General features: G+C 39.3%; 1 protein-coding gene across 2 annotated transcripts in view; it reads left to right on the top strand.

Annotated features, from left to right (window-relative positions):
• The window catches only part of CDYL (chromodomain Y like), a 106310-nt gene that overhangs the window by 78001 nt on the left and 11996 nt on the right, over positions 1–16313 (top strand). Inside the window, exon 3 of one of the 2 annotated variants that reach the window (XM_080339452.1) lies at positions 6686–6730. The exons of the other annotated variant lie outside the window; for it this stretch is intronic. Within the exon in view, the coding sequence (XP_080195578.1) occupies positions 6686–6730 (45 nt within the window). The remainder of the gene's footprint in view (positions 1–6685; positions 6731–16313) is intronic. 2 annotated transcript variants of the gene reach the window in all.

The following is a 16313-nucleotide window of genomic DNA, read 5'->3' on the forward strand; positions in this document are numbered from 1 at the left end:
TACAGATACATATTGGAGCTGTGGTTGTGGCTTTCCAGACAAGTATTCAGGCATGTCTACAGGCTGGGATTTCCACCCCCAGGGTTCATTCAAGGACACAGTCAGAGAGCTTCCCATCAGGACTGAAAGCATCAGTTAGCTAAGAATCCAATAGTCATTGTCCACAGTTTGCTAATTTGCACCTGATACCATCGGCCAGGTACCTTTTCTTTATATTCCAGCTTGTTGAAAAGCAACTGCCCTTAGGTCAAGACAAAAAGGCATAAATGCTACATAGTGTGATCACATATGCATCACAGAATACTAGGAAATGGGGCTGGAAGAGACCTTTGTCACCTAACCCGTCCTCCTCCCCCCAGGCTGCTCTGCAAATGCTGCTGTTGATTCAGTCAAATGGTTTTCACATGCAGGGGAATCCATCAGGGTCACTGGAAAACACCTGTAGGTCTGTGGTTAAAGAATATGCCAGCTGGTGAAAAGGGTAGTAGCTGTTGTGTCATTGTGCAGAGATAAAAGCACGGAACTGCAAAATGGAGGTAGGTTCTCTCTGAGGGTCATCTGGTGGAGCAGAAGGTGTTTTAGGTAGTGTGATAAAGTCAGAATGACATCTGTTTTTGTAGATGCCCATGGAACACCAGGAATAATGATAATTCTAGTATGTCAAGGGTGGAGGAGAAAAGGGTTTTAATGCGGGAAGTTTTCAGTGAAAATAATTCACGTGTGTCTGGAGTTGCTTGTTTTTCTGTTGAGCTATGTTTGCCTGTGAGCACTACAAAATGGGGGTATATATCTTTTTGCTTTCAGAGTCTAGGTTGGATTTACTTGTTGAAGTATTTAGTTGCATCAGAACATCAAAAGACACCTCTTGGGCATATAATAGGGTAGAACTGCCACATAGAGCAGTGAATGTACTTTATTTTAAATGGACCGTGCTTTACTGTTTTTTTGTTTTGTGTTTTTTTTTTTCCTTATGGGTCCTGATTATTTACCTGGTTGTGTGGTATAACTGAGAGGGTGATCAGCACTGGCTCACTAGTGAGCCCATCTGGGACAAATGCTTTGAGTTTTGTACAGGAATCTTGACTGGGAGAGGGGTCATTCTCCAATGCTTTTGGAAGGAAAAGAGTTGGGAGAAGTTGTTTCCAATTGATTTGTGACCACTGACGTGTAGTTTTTTAAGCTACCAAAGCAGAGTGAAATCACTGACAGACCCTTTCAAAGAGTGATCTTGAAACAGCACAGCCCTGAATTCAAGCCATTGGTTTCCCTTTACCACATAAGGGAATCATCTTTCCAGTCCTGAAGTCAAAGATTAAATCATTTCTGGCTTTCAGTTAAATGCATGTGGGACTCAAGTTATGATTAATTTTAAATTGACCTGTAGCAGATAGCATTGGCTTTGTTCTTCTTTGATTTTAACTTTCTTCAAGGAGAATTCAGCAAGTTAAACACTGTATTAGTGTTTGCAACCTTTATTATGTTTCTTATTTATCTCTGCTACAAGTATCATGAATAATATGTATTCAAGTTCATACAGCGAAAGAATTAAAACTCCTGCATTAACTCTAGTAATTATATTACTCTGAAGTGGATATGGGCAACATTTTTTTACCAATGGAAATTGGAACAAGAGCAGAGCTTAGAACAGGAAAGAGCAGAATCTTAATTATAAATTAGTCCAGTTTATTAAATACACATCTAACTTTGTTTTGAAGCAGCATTTTTATTTTGGTTCAGAACAACTTGAAAGACGTTGCATAGAAGGAGTAAATCTGAAAACAAAAGAACCACCTGTTGGAGCTTTTTATTGTGTCTCCAGTTTACCCCAAGTCAAAATCCATTGTTTACCCACTTCTGCTCTTGATTGCTTTCTAATTCATGGTCATAATCATGTTCATTTTTTATATGTTAAAGGGAACATATATAAGCTACATGAAAAGGAAGGGGAAGTTTTAAACGTCAATGTTTTAAACCTTAACCATCCTAAAAGAAAGGGAAAGGTTTTGCTTGCTGGCCAGTATACACAGAGTGACACACAGAGAAATACTTGTCTTTGGAAGGAGCAGTTGTGAGAGAACCACCCGGAGTGGCACGGTGTGAGTCTCTCTCTGAAAACAGAGCTGTTTTGTGGGCTGGTAATGATGGGCAACAGGTCATGACATGTAGAAGGGAATGTGTTTTGACTCTCTAAATTGGAGAGAGATGGATTTTGTGGGTGGACTGTTCAGTGGATGAGGAACTGGCTGGATGGTCACACCCAGAGAGTAGTGGTCAATGGCACAATGTCTGGATAGACACCAGTGACAAGGGGCCCCCTCAGGGGTCCGTACTGGGATGAGTACTGTTCAGTATCTTTGTCAGTGACACAGACAGTGGGATCGAGTGCACCTGCAGCAAATTTGCCGATGACACCAAGCTGAGAGTGCAGTTGACACACCTGAAGGCCAGGATGCCATCCAGAGGGACCTGGACAAGCTTGAGAAGTGGGCCCATGCAAACCTCATGAGGTTCAGCAAGGCCAAGTGCAAAGTCCTGCACCTGAGTCAGGGCAACCCCTGGTATCAATACAGGGTGGGGGATGAATTGATTTAGAGCAGCCCTCTCGAGAGGAATGTGGGGGTTCTGGTGGATAAGTGATTGGACATGAGCCAGCAATGTGCACGTGGAGCCCAGAAGGCCAACTGTATCTTGGGCTGCATCAAAAGGAGCATGGCCAACAGGTCCACGGAGGTGATTCCGCCACTCTACTGTGCTCTGGTGGGACCCCACCTGGAGTCCTGGGTCCAGCTCTGGAGCCCTCAGTACAAGAAAGACATGGACATGTTGGAGAGGGGCTGCAGGAGGCCACCAGGATGATCAGAGGGCTGGAACACCTCTCCTGTGAGGACAGGCTGAGAGAGTTGGGGTTGTTCAGCCTGGAGAAGAGAAGGCTCTAGGGAGACCTTATTGTGGCCTTTCAGTACTTAAAAGGGGACTGTAAGAAAGATGGGGACAGACTTTTTAGCAGAACCTGTGGCGACAGGATGTGGGTAATGGTTTTAAACTGAAGGAGAGGAGATTCAGGCTAGAAATGAGGTAGAAATTTTTTTTAAATGAGGGTGATGAAACACTGGCCCAGGTTGCCCAGAGAGGTGGTAGATGCCCCATCCCTGGAGACATTCCAGGCCAGGCTGGACGGGGCTCTGAGCTACCTAATCTGGTTGAAGATGTCCCTGCTCATGGCAGGGAGTTGGAGTAGATGACCTTTGGAGGTCCCTTCCAACCTAAGCTATTCTGTGATTCTGTGAACTGTCTGCCATTTACCATACCCAATAGTTTCGAAATAACAACAACTCCCAACAGCTTTAGAGTCTCTCTCAGTTGCACTGTTCTCTGTGTCCTTCATCCCCAATCGGCTTTTTGAGTACATGTTGCACTAATATAATTCTCAGAGGTTTCAGGGTGTTTTCTAACAACCTTTTCCAGGGTCTTACTGGAACACTTGTTAGACTGACTTCTGGAGCATCAGCTTGAATGTTACTTTCCTTTCCGATTACATGTAGTTTACTCTAGCATTTATTACAGTCAAAAGCCATGCTGTAGGGACAGCCCTGGACCTAGCAAGCAGGGAAGTGCCTGTTTGTGAAGAGATAAATAGTTGTGCTTCTCTGGCTGTCCCAATTTGTGTTTCATCCCAGTGCAGACTGTGGCAGCCTCAGCATATGGGTGGCTTTATGTCCTACCTCGTGTTCCAGCTCATGTCTCAGTGGGACGTCCTGTCCTCTTCCAATGTCACTTTCTTTTCTGTGGCAATTTTTCTTGTTTCTTTGCTTTCTAGGTAAAGGATTGATAAACTACAAATTGATGGCAGCAGTGAAGTGCGCTGCGTTCCCTTCACAAATGGCTGTAACGATTTTTCTCATGATTTTTCTGTTTGGGCAAGTTTACATCACAAGCTGTTTTCTACAGTGTAAATAAATATTAGAAGATAGATTTTCAGCATGTTGTTGTTTGTGGAGTTGTGTGTTTTTTTTTTTTTTAATGCCTCAGAACGTAGGGCATGAAAGAGTATGTAGCACTGTTCTCTGATTATTTCAGTTCTGCCAGTTTCTGTGTAGATAAATCAGTAGCACTGGAGTTTGTTTTTCAATACTGGGACTCAATCTCGCAATTAAATGGTTCACATGAGGAAATACCTACTCTTTTCTATAATTGTTATCTGCTAGTCAGTACGTTATTCAAACTTGAGAGACGTGTTGCTGTTCTCTTCAGACGTGCTTTTTCACATGACTCTCAGTTATCCCAGTGTCTCCTTCCACCTCCCTTCTCACACTTTCTCGCTGCCTGCTTGGTCAGCAGCAGCACTCGGGAACTGATCAAGCTGAAAGCTAACCCAGTGCACCCTGCAAAAATGTTTGGCTTGTTCCTACTGCTAAATTAATTTTGTCAGTTTTTATGGGGTTTTTGGCATGTCTTCATTTGTTTATGTCAGTTTATTACTCATTTCTTGCTACTTAGTCATAAGTCAATACTTCTTTCCAAAAAATGATTCTGGAGTAGGAAAATAATAATACTTTTTCCCAGATATTTTGCTGTAGTTGAATTAAGTTTGATGTTTGTTTTAAATTTGGTTTAGGATTCCAGTTTTCTTAATTAAGACTGGGAAAAGAAAGTAAAGTTAAACAGAGTAAAAACACTGATGATGGTAAGTAGTTTTAAACCAGAATTTGGTTTGACTTTGGAAGCTCTCATGGAATTGTTCAGCAGCAGTACTGGTGGAGGGAGGGAATTTGTCCTCCCTCTTCCTGGGTTAGACAGAAATACCTGTGATGAATGACTTGTTTCTGGTCTGGTCTGGTCTGGCAGACTATAGGGGGCAGAAACAGAGCAGTGAAGGGAAACAAATCTTAATTTTCATGTTATGTAAACTATGTACTTAAGTACTGATAAGTAGTTCAGTATGTGCCGCTTGCTTGGATCACAGGGGTGTGGTGAGGCTTGTGGAAGGTCCTTGGCTAATTTTCCTGAACTTGCCAGCTAAATGGAGGCCAGTCTGCTGGCAAGAACATTTGAGCCCAAGGGCAGACATACAGCAAGCAGGCTTCATCCTCCTTGCAGGAGGGGTGAGCTTGGTTAATACATTTGCAGTGTTGATCTGATCTGAGCCAGCATATGAGCATGCTGCTGCTTGCTCATAGACTCTTTTCTGGTTTCAAAAAATATACATTTTTTTTTAAAAAAAATTTAAAATGTTATTTTTAATAAACACCGCAGTCATTCTTTTAGACGTTTCAGTAAGCATATAATTTTGTTTAAGAATTAATGAAAAAGATAATCCTCCTGCAGCCTTTTTGTTAATTAGAATGATTCAAAAGAGCACCTTGAAGAAAAATTCTTTTGAGATCTCGATAGCATTTTAACAGAGCTGGGAGAATAACATCTGATGCAATAGTATCTTCTGTCAGTTAACTATAGTGGAAAAGTCACCTACTGTAGTAACTACAAAAATGGGCAAGGTGTTTGGGTTTGTTAATCACCAATATGTTGATGTATAGATAATAAAAGAATAGAAAACTATAAGCCATCTATTTGTTTCAGTCAACTGTTGACATTATGGCAACCTATTCTGAGATCAAATGGAGATGCAGAGTTTATAGCTCTCTGTATCAAACTCCCAATGACAGAATGATACCATCGTTACCATACAGTAACCCTGAGGTCTTTACTGGTACTAACTTCTGCTTATTGGCATCGACATAAAATCTTATGTCTTAGGATCTTATAAAGTAAAAGTAATTTTAGATAGATATTTTTTACTTTTCTATGTATTTCCAACATTACAACACTAAGACTAATTCTGAGCATACAGCTTCGATGCTGAGCAAAATAGGGCTGCTCCTATGTTGAGATATTATTTTAAAATTCTGAAATTTACATCAGATGTCGATATGCATGATAGGAAAGCTTCTGACGCATGTTTTGTAATGGTATGAAACTGCAAAATATTGATAAAATATATTACAAGTAATGAGTGAACTCTTGTAAGAAGATGAAATTTCTCTGCCACCATGTCCAGTGTGGCTCTCCTGAGTGATGCTTTGGATCCCGGGCAGGTTTTAATTGGAAGGACAGTTTTGAAACATGACTTTGAGGACAGTTTTGTTTATAAATAGAAATAAACTGCAGAGGTCTAAGTATTTTTTTTTTTCCTTTTTTTAGTTTTTTTTTAAGGGTTGTTTTGGTTTTTGATTGTTTTTAGGTTTTTGCCACTTTATCTGAAATTACAGAAATACAAATTGTATTACTCAAGGTACCTTCCAAATTTGCTAGTCTTTAAGCAAGCAGATTTCAGAGTTATTTCACTTACTATGATACATTTCCCATATAGACTATCACATTTGTCTGTTTCTTTTTTACTGTAAGTCAGAAATCTTGCCATGTTCAAGCCTTTTAGTCTGTCATTTAGTATATGTACAATGTATTCATACTCATTATAAATATTTTCTGGTTTCTTATGGCATGCTTGTTTCCCCACTAATATTTTAATTGCTACATTTCCCTCTTTTGTTTTTGGTCCAATTCTCCCCCCCCCCTCTCTCTCTTTTTTTTAATTCATTGGAAGAATAATTTGTGTTTAGCATCTGTAACTATGAAAACTTTATAGTTTTACTTTGCATTTCTAATACCCGTTCTTTATCTGTTTTAGCATCTCCCTGTATTCTTCCCAGTGTTCTTTACTTCCTATTTTCTTGTAAGTATAGTATATTCTATTTTTCCCCTCAGTTCCTATTGACCTGTTTAACCATGTGGAGTTAATTGAAGCTACATCTCACTCCTGAAGAAAATAATTCAATTAGTGTATTAGTTCCATTTACATATCCTCTCCTTATGACTGGGGTATCTTGCTATTTGCCTAAAAACTATTTAATGAAATATCTTTTTTACATAACACATCTAAAAATCACACAGCATTCATCTTGGTAGACATTAAATTTCAATTCCATTTGCTGATACTGTCCTGTTTCTATTTTCTTTATTCTGTTTGTTTCATGATTGGAATCTGACTTGAACAGGTGGGTCCCTGTCAGATTTCAGGAAACAACCAGTCCTGCAGTTCATCTATCCTTTTGTCTCATCTGTGACATGTTTTAAATGGTTTCCAAATTAAAATTGAGCTTACAATTGTGACTAGTTATGTACTAGTCCCATTATTTGTGTGTATGTGATCTTTGCTTTACTTAATAGTAATTTTCTTATGTAGTGACTTCGTCTGGTATTTTTGGCTTCTCTGTGTATTCTTAATGGATTGTTTCCTAAGGCAAGATTCAGCATTTTATGCATCTACTGTATCTAAAGATGCTCAGAGGCCGTCACCCATGAACCGTCTCTTAATAACTGTAAGTCCAAGCACAGCTCTATGAACTTTCCACTGAATATCTGAAGCTTCAGTGCTGGACTTTGGAATTGCAGCAATTGGAGTTGCAACAATATCCAAGCCCAAAATGCAAAGGAGATTCCCCCACCCACCCCTGATGTCTCAAGTTCTTCCACACACTTGCAGTGATAATATTTTTTTTTAAATCTGCAAACTGACTCTTGAACCAATATGACTCCTGTGAAAAGATGTGTTTCAGCCTCCAAATAAACCTTACTTTCCTATTGCCAGCAACACAAAAGCTACAAAATTATCTCTGAGGCCACCGCACATTTTGATTTAAAGCATCAGCTGTTATACACTTTGTTCTTATTTTTGTGTAGCAGTAGGCATCATGGTACCCATCTAAGCCTCCCTTGGTTTTGGTGCAGTTGATAGTAGTTGCTAAGTTCTACTTTCTGAGGTAGATCTTCACTGGTTTGTCTTTTTAAAACTTGCTCTGAAATTTGCCTTAAACCACATTGGTTTTTCTGTTGGTTGGAGTTGTGGCTTTTTGATGTTTGTTTGTTTTTGGTTTTTTTTTTGTCTGCCACATCTGTAACTTCCTGACTTCTTGAATTTTTTTTTCTTCAAAATTTCAGCCTCCTAATATTAGTCTTCATTAATCTCTTAGAGCCTGTGGTTTCATATTAATACATTGGTGCTGCTGAAACAATATGTCCCACTTAAGTATCATAGTGCTTATTCCGTTGCTTCCTTAGTTGTCTGTTCTGACCAGCAATACAATCAATATTGCTACTTGTACTTTAATTTAGATGCATATATTTCCTGGAAAGAAAAAAAAAAAAAATCCAGTACTTAATAAAAGCAGATTTTTACAGGGGAAAGTGGCTTTTGGGGATTGAGACCACCTGTAACTGTAATAATCTTGCCTTCTATACTGACTTACTCTATAGCCTGAGGGAAGCCACTTTAGCAGCTCTGCATCATTTTCTATGTATGGCAGCGTGTGTTGACTACTTAATTAGTGCTTTATGGAGTTATCAGTTTAGTTTTTTTTGTCTGTGGGATTTTCCCTTTGATAGACTGTTTTGCTTCATTCACTGCTGTCACGTTTATGGAAGCCTAAGGTCTTAAAGAGCAGCTGATTGCTTTGCTAAGCTGTGCGAAGAGTGTGCACCCAAACACTCCCAATGCGTGTGGGACCTGTCCAGCTGTGTCAGGGCAGCTCCTGCCTTCAGTTCCCCCCAGCTGCTGGCTGAGACTGGGGCATCTCTTTCTCTGGTCACTGCTTTTGGCTGTGGTTGTTTTCTTGTGATTTACCTTGGGTGTGTTGTTTTGATTTGCCTGTTTATATTCTTGGTTTCAAAATTTGATGAAAGCATGTTCTTATGATGGGTGTTTTCCTGAAACTCATAGTCATGTTTGATCTTTTCTATCATCTCTGCAAATCCCACAACTTGGAAGACCATACCATTTGTACTGGGGTCAAGCTGTGAGACAAGAAAATGTGAAGACAAATAGCTCTTGCATTTTCTAGTTGTTGCCTGCAGTGATACAGGACAAAGCTTAATTGAGGGAGGATATCATAAAAGTGTTCCTCATGCAAAGCATCTGATCCAAGTCTTTTACTCTCCATAGTCTCCTACTGTTGACTTTAGGACTTTCTCTGGGTTTTTTAGTGGGATTTTTTGTTTTTGTTTGTTTTTAAATTATTATTTAATATAGGAAGAATAAAGAATTCTGGATATTTTCCATGAGTTCTCCAGTTCAAGCATGTCCTCTCAGACCCACTGATCCTCGATAGTGTTGCCAAAAACAAACAGGGGAGAGAAGATTTGGCTTGGGAGCACAAGTTGTATTTACTTATTCCTTCCATCGTGCCTCATTTCAGCTGTAGCCAGTAGATCATATTTGAGATTTATTCCTCTCCAACAGTATAAAAGGACAAATTTGGCAAGAAAATACACTGCTCTGAATCACTTTTTCAGTTCAGAGCATCCAACTGTGCAGCACCTGTTGCATGGGATACCCCAAGATACCTTTCATCATTTTGCTTTTAATGTGGGCTTACTTTCCCAGAATATTCAGAAAACTGTGGGAGGGATTGCCTCTAGGACAGTTTGTGAATGTGACTTTAGATGTGGTGTAAATAGCAGTCCTGTGCTTAGCCTAAAAACAGAGTCTTTAAGAAAACTGCTTGGCTCTAGTACTTGACTCTTCAGTGGAGATTACTTTGCATTGAGTATCTCTGAATCAGAAGTAAGAACCTGCTTGGCATGTGCATTTCTGAATGTGCCGTTCGCCTCTAAGAGATACCCCAAAGACACAAGTGAAGACTCGAGAGACTCCTCCTTTGCGCTTCCCCTGCCCATCCCAGCCAGTCATTTCTGCCCAGGTCAGTAATTCCTGATAAGGGGGTGCTGCTGTGGGACAGATTGGCCGTGTTGGTAGCAGCCAGCAGTGTTATGTATTGCAGACTAACCCAGGACAGGGTATGGCTGGCCCCGTTAGGGCACTTGGCTGCCTGTACTAGTGTAGCACAAGGTGTCCTCTCTGCTGCAAGCTAGTGTGTGCTCGGGTCATCTCATTGGCCATCTCTTAATGAACTTGTTGGTGAATATCCCATCTTCTGTTAATAACAAATGTTGGGGAGTGGCTGGAAACACATGAACCTCTTTGAGGTAGACAGGTAAAAACAGAGATGCTTCTTCCCAGCAGGGATGCTTGCTCCAGATACTCTCCTGTAAAGCTCAATATATACACATCAGCATCCTGAACCTCTGAAAGCCCTCTTGCCATGGTTGCCTACTGCTTTTCTGTGTTGAAATACCAAATGTTTCTGTGGGCAGCTGTGAACGAAACCCTTGCATAGTCGGGTATTTAAAACCTCATCTATATGATAAGAATGAAATGTCTATGCTTGTTGACATGTTGCTTTCAAAAAGAAGATATACTCATCCATATAAAACTCTTTCATAATTTAGCTAAGTTGTTTTAGAAAGTTTTGCTGTCCTTACAAGAATTATGTCACGTGTATATGACAGGTATATGCTTGTGTCTGTACAGGAAACTGCCTGGGGTCTATTTTGGCAGTATCAGTTGTAGGCTAGCCTTATATTAGGGCACTCCTATTCCACACAAAGATAACCATTTTCTAGATCACTTTGGGGATTGGATTAAATTGCAATGAAGTGTTCTTAATATAGAATGTGTTCACCTTAGGAGTTAGCGTGAAATAGCTGGATATACTTCAGGTTTAAACTTTAGCCTATTTTGCAATAGCTTTCCTCTAGAGATGAGCCCCAAGAGATGTCCTTACTTAGCTCAAATTTGAGAGCATTTTGAATGAACACTGCAATATCATAACCTGCAGCTCCAAGAATATCAAGATACGAGAGTTCTTCCTTATGAAATGTTCCCAGCATTAAAAGGCTTTATAAAGGCATCTGTAACCTGGGGAAGGTTGTTCTTGTTTGTATTTATTTGTGAGAAAAAGAAATACAGTTAACTCTTTGTCTTCCCCATCAAACGTGTTGGCCTGTGCTACTGTGAAATCTAGCTGGGGTTTCCTGACTGGAGTAATATCAGAGGTGCTTAGGAATTTTTTATTATTATTATTATTTTCAAAACAGCCACCTTCAATAATAGCTGAAATGTTGAGAATGATCACGTGCACTGTTTTCTATTTGTCAGCAGTATCCTGACTATAGATTCAATGGAAGAAAAATCACTCCAAAGAGAGCAATCCTGCTTTATCTTGATAAAGTAAAAAAGAATTTGCTCACCTGAGCAGTGTTTATATTTCCAGTGAAATAAGAAGAATGGAAATATATTAGGAAAGCCTCTTGCTATTGTTAGAAGGGAGACACTTTTCCACTGTTTGAATGTGAAATTTACTCAATACCTTACACATAAAAATGCACAGTTCAAAGGTAGTAAAACAGACTGTTGCCAAATTACATCTTATTAATGTTATCCTTCTTTTATCCTTCTTAACAAGTGTTAGGTCTGGTATTTTGTTATTCCCATCTTCTTAAAGTACGTGAACTTCCTTTTATTTCCACTTATTTGATTTAAAATAGTCAGACTAAGGTAAACCTATCTAACTTGGGAGTGGAGAAATGCCATTTTCTCTTGTATTGATTGCCTGCTTTCAGTAGTAGAATTTTATGTTCAAATTAGTTGCATTTTTGGTTGGCATTACAAGTGTATCTTCACATGGATGCTTACGATCTGAGAAGGAAAGGCATTTAAAAGCAAAATTAATTAAATAGCTTATAACCTACTGAAGTCCAATGTGACTAGTCATGCTGCTGTCTTCCTAACAGTATCATTATGAACTTACAAATGTATCTGATGCTGTAAGTCATCAAAGAAATGGAGAAAACTAGGTACCAAAGTAAAAAATGGCTACTACAGACCATATTACTCTAAATGTGATGTGGACAACCAAGATATAAAGTGATGCAGTACAGAAAACCTTCTGATTGAGTAGAGAAATGTTACCAAGGGTACGTTACTGCAGTAATTTGCCAGTCAATCTGTGCTTAAAACCTACATTCTCTGTGTATGGAGATGTGACATATTTGCAAAAGCAACGGAAGATGGCTGAAGAACATCTACTGGCTCCTGTGTAACTGTTTCCTGGAAACAGTATCAAGAAGTGGTTAACTTCATTTGAAAATACAAATTTATAGTGTGCGCACACATATCCCTTCCCAACAGTGGGACTTTTGAGGTTTTGGCAGCAGTGGCACCAGTGGCAGGGTACTATGGTGTCAGCAGGCTGTAATTTGAAGAAGTACCACCCCTTCTGCAGCCCTTTCTCCTTCCACATGTCTTTGGGGATGCCTCTTCTCATGCTGAGCTGTGCACAGCTCATTGTTGTTATTATTAGTAGCACTGGTTTGTGCTCTGCATCAATACATATATCCTTCCGGAATAGGGTAGTGTAAAGTTTATCTTTCATAAATGACACATACCTTCTGTATGGTCTTTTCTTTTTTTGAAACACAGAGCAAAACAGTGTTTTAGGTGAAATGTACAATAAATCCAGTTTGTTGGATTTTGTTTTGTTCTTTGGATTTTGTTGTTTGTTTTTTTTTTCCTTACAAATATTTATGGTGACATTCAAAGGAAGCTGGAACTTTTGTTTGATTCCAAAATGTAAGCACTGTAACTACATATATTTGGACAAATAAATGGGGAGTATAGCTAGAGTACCTTTTTGGAACACATAAGGTTTTGATAGTTTTTTAGAACCTTCCTTTTGAATGTCTGTCATCTGTACAAATACACTGTAGTTCTAAGAAATAGTTACTGTGTAATTGCTGAAGCAGTGGTGGAAAAATTCCTGGAAGCCATTATATGTTATGTTTGCATCATGGTATCACTGTCTGGGGTTGGTGTCTTCTGTGAAATATTTGATGTACTGCAGAGTTAAGACTGGAAAATTAGAGTCAGAGCTTGCTAGTACATATGAACATGCAGCAAAACAGCACTCTTTGTAGGCATAAAGGGAACATGAGGCAACCTGTGCTGGACAACTGATGTGAGGTCTTGTGAGTTACATATACAGGGGGCTCTAAAGGAGTGAAAGTATAGAAAGGACTTTGGAAACAATACAGCTTGCTTCTAGCTCTGATTTGTTGTTGTTGTTGTTTAATTTCTTTTCCTTATCAGTTTTGCAGATAATATTTTTTTTCTCTCCAGTACTTGAGTTGTAATCAGTTACAATTGCAGTGTTATTTTCACAGTTCACACTTCAAGAAATTGTTGTTGGTGGTGTTTTTTCATTTTCTTGTTCAAGCGGGATGCTGCTGCTTAACCGTTTTGTCACTTAGTGTAGGAGAGGATGTGGTTGGTGTGTCAGGGTATAGGAAAGGTGTCAGGGTCCCTGGAGGTCCTTGAGACCACTGCAGACATATCTGAAAATGCTGAGTGATTTCATGATTGAAATGAGAGATTACTTGAAGTGTAGATGAATAGCAAATAATGAGGACGGGACAAAAGAGACTTCTAGGTGAAACTATGCCTATAGCAAAACATAAAAACACGCCTGGACAATGACTGGTTCCTGACTACATGTTACAGTTCAGGAAAAGGGCACTGGGTTTGTTTTGGGTAGTTTTCTGCCTACACCTGGTTGGTGCTAGTTTAAAAAAAAAAAAACAGTTAGAAATTGTTATGGAAAAGCAGTAGAGGACAAAAGCCTAGGCTTGAACATGCCACATTATAAATCCCCATTTTGACTCGTGTGACATTTCGGACCCTGTTCCAAGATCTAGTAAAAGAGGCGTGGAGGGGAATGACAGGCTTGAGCTGGCTTCTGGAAGAAGAAAGGGGAAATAAGATTGGGACTAACCAATCAGGAGAAAGGGTTTGATGAAAGGAATGAAGAAAGTAAAGCTGTAAGTTGCAGAGCTTGATGCAGAAGTATACTTTGGCAGACAAAACCTTAGTGGTTTCAAAAGTAAGTGGACAATCTCATAGAAGATAAGGACTTAATTACATGGTTTGGGTGCACCTTATGGTCCTGGGCATGCACATTTTAGGAATCGCTAAGTTTCTGGTGGCTGGAGTTGGGGGAAATATTCAGACAGCATCATTCATGCCTCCCATCATCTTATGCTCCTTCCTTAGATACCTGTCATAAGCCTTTCAGAAGCAGCGTTAGAGTACCACGACCAGTACATGTGTACTCAAACAGAATAGTGCAGAAGAGGCTTGGCTATCCTTGGAGCACCTGTTTGGATGTGTCCCCCATGTAGCTGCAGGGAGGGGAGTGTGAGTACGTATGAACATGCAGCAGAACAGCACTCTTTGTAGGTATAAAGGGTACATGAGGCAACATATGCTGGACAACTGATGCGAAGTCTTGTGAGATACATATACACTTACATATGCATGTTCATACGTACTCAAGACTTGCTACATGTGCCAAACTGAACTTCCCCAGAATTCGGGATGCAGTAAGAGTGAGGCATGGATAGCTTGGAGATGAGCCTGGGATTGTAACTTTTGGATTGCTGCAATGTTGTGTGTTGGTTTGGTTTCAACTCTGTTTGTCTAGGTGTCTGGCATAGTGCATTTTAATTGTTATCCCACTCATACTTCAGAGACGTGTGTTTTCTTCTGTCTTTTGCCAGTGGAATGGGGATGATTATACCTTTGCTACTCTGCCTCTTTTGCAATTTCTGTATTTTGTGTCTTTCTTTCTTTTGAATCAGACCAGTTCCTGTCTTATCTGTTGCCCAGAGCATGTTGGGGTTTTTTTGTTTGTTTGGGTTGTTTTTTTTTTCTCTTTAACAGCAGCTGCATGAAAATGATGACTGTTACCAGGTTTTTATCAGCAGCTGCAAAACCAAGTAGTCCTCTTAATTTCATTTTGCATCTGTGTGGTGAAGCCTTTTGCAGTAGTAGTGTGTCTTCACTTTTGAGAAGATCACATTACATTAATTAAGTTTGCAGTTGTAAGATTATTTTTTTTTTGCTAACTAGAAGAGCTGTTCTTTTACCTCTTAAACAAATATAGTTCCTCATTAGTTGACAATATCCAGGATAAATTGTCTTTTTTCCAAAGCCCTTATTGGTTTTGGAAGGCTCAGTTTGAAAGGAGATGGCCATGGCGTTCTGTTTGTCTTTGGTATGCCATTAACATAATAAAATGCAGAACTGCTTTTGGTTTGTTATAAAATCTATATTTTAGGATTGTAAAATGTAGTTGTAATTAACTTGAAAATAAGTAACCTCAATGCAAAATTTTCATGTGAGGAAGTCTGTGGCAATACAGTTAATTCTCTCTGGCACGTTTGATTTCTTTTCATCCTCATATGCTGCAACACTTGTCCAAGACCACCCAGTGGTGCAGCCTTTGCCTATTTGTATATAGCATGAAGTACAGCTTTACATCTCTGAGTCTTCTCTTTGCTTTTGTGGACCAAATGCCAAAAGAAAGAGCCCCTTACACTTCAAGGTGTAGAAGGTCACAAACTTACAGTGACAGTCACTAACAAACACAGTTTAACTCTGTTGGTGCTGTTTTCTAATCTGTACCAGATGGTCAAATCTCCCCGCACAGAGATGCGGTTCCTAGAGCCAACAGGTTTTTTAGTCCAGTCTAAGTATCTGAAAAGTGTGTTTACAAGATTGGATGTAGGAGGCTTCTTCCACTGAACTGCAGCTGTCCCTTGTTTGTGGTTTGAAGCTTCAACTATTGACAATTGCAGACAGAGTTTATACAAAAACTAGGAAGGTTTCTTGCCAATTCAATAAGCATGAAAAGTGGTGTGTGGTGTTTATATCTTGGTCTCTCTTGCTGAAAGTTGTCTCTTAAAGCCTATAATCACTGCCTTTTCCATCTGAGAAGTAATTTTCTGGTATTTGAGTACATCTTTGGACGTATGAGTTGTGGGAAAAGGTCTGCTCAAAGCTTTTATACAAGTTTACTGACTCTTTTCTGGTTTAGTCCAATCTATTGTGCTCTCCTGGTTCTCCACTATTTTCACTGTGGCTAGGACAGAAGCCATAAAATCTCGTGTCAGGGTTTAGAAATCAGAGGTGATTAGTTGTTTTCATTTATCTTTCCTATGGAAAAACAAACTATTACAGCCAGTGATACCATATCATCTTGTGTTCCTAATGAAATAATGTGCAACAAAGGTCTTGCTGCAAGTTCCCTTTGAAGGGAATCCTTTTAAAGGAATGTAATCAACACAGTGTGCTTTACAAGGGAAAAGTATTGAAAGCACCCCTCATCAATTTCATATTTGGTATGAATCAAATTTTTATTTATTCTGCTGAAATGAAAAAAAACGTATTTAATAGGCTGTGAAAAATTTAGGAATAAATGCAAAGCTTCTGTGACAATATAAGTATTAATTTTTTATTTCATTTTATTCATCTCTGCCTCTGAACAGAAACTGAATTCAATTTCTTCTTTAAAAAAAAATGAAAA

This window comes from Nesoenas mayeri (assembly GCF_963082525.1).
Source record: "Nesoenas mayeri genome assembly, chromosome: 2".
In the NCBI taxonomy this organism is placed as follows: domain Eukaryota; kingdom Metazoa; phylum Chordata; class Aves; order Columbiformes; family Columbidae; genus Nesoenas; species Nesoenas mayeri.